At 50.6% G+C, this 635-nt stretch overlaps 1 protein-coding gene across 1 annotated transcript in view; it reads right to left on the reverse strand.

The window, feature by feature from the left end:
• PAQR7 (progestin and adipoQ receptor family member VII) overlaps positions 1-161 on the reverse strand; it is a 1,035-nt gene extending 874 nt beyond the window's left edge. The window contains exon 1 of the mRNA XM_010020548.1: positions 1-161. This exon is cut by the window's left edge and continues 874 nt beyond it. Coding sequence (XP_010018850.1) covers positions 1-161 — 161 coding nt within the window.
• Positions 162-635: the final 474 nt, after the last annotated feature.

Below are 635 nucleotides of genomic sequence, written 5' to 3' on the forward strand. Positions count from 1 at the left end.
TGCTGCACCGGCCGGTAGCCCGTGTGGATGTAGGGCTTCCAGAAGACCTTTGGCACCTCAGAACTGCTGACAGTGGAGGGAGAGAGGGGGGTCAGCAGCGGAGGGATCTGCCGCACGTTAATGAAGAGCCGGCTCAGCTTTTCGGTGACGACCGTTGCCATGATGCAACTGAACGGGGGGTTCCTGCCACACAAAGCGACCTTTGGAATGGGGAAAAAGAGAGAGTTTTGCTTTGGGGTTTAATAGTGACTTCACAAAAAATCAAATCAAAACAAGCAGGGGCTGTTTGAACACTTTGGGTTTTTCTCCCAAAGATACGTAATGAGTGACTGGAGAAGAGCCTCATCAGAGCTGAAATGAAAGCATTACCAAAAATAGTAATAGGAAGGAGGCTGAAGGGAGATTTAAGAACCTCTGGAGTGCCCCATGCTGCACGGACAGGCGGTCTGGAGGAGTACAGAGGTCGAGGACATGAGTATGGGGTTAAGTGACACAGTGTTTAACACATCAGGATGCATCAGTTCTTGGCTCACCCCTTCCCAGCAGCTTGCTAAACAACCCAAGTACCCTAAACAACCTTCCTCCTCCTGCATCTCCCCCCTCGTGAACAGTTTGCAGTATCTGCCTTTACAAAG

This window comes from Nestor notabilis, unplaced genomic scaffold (assembly GCF_000696875.1).
Source record: "Nestor notabilis isolate BGI_N333 unplaced genomic scaffold, ASM69687v1 scaffold18838, whole genome shotgun sequence".
NCBI lineage: Eukaryota > Metazoa > Chordata > Aves > Psittaciformes > Psittacidae > Nestor > Nestor notabilis.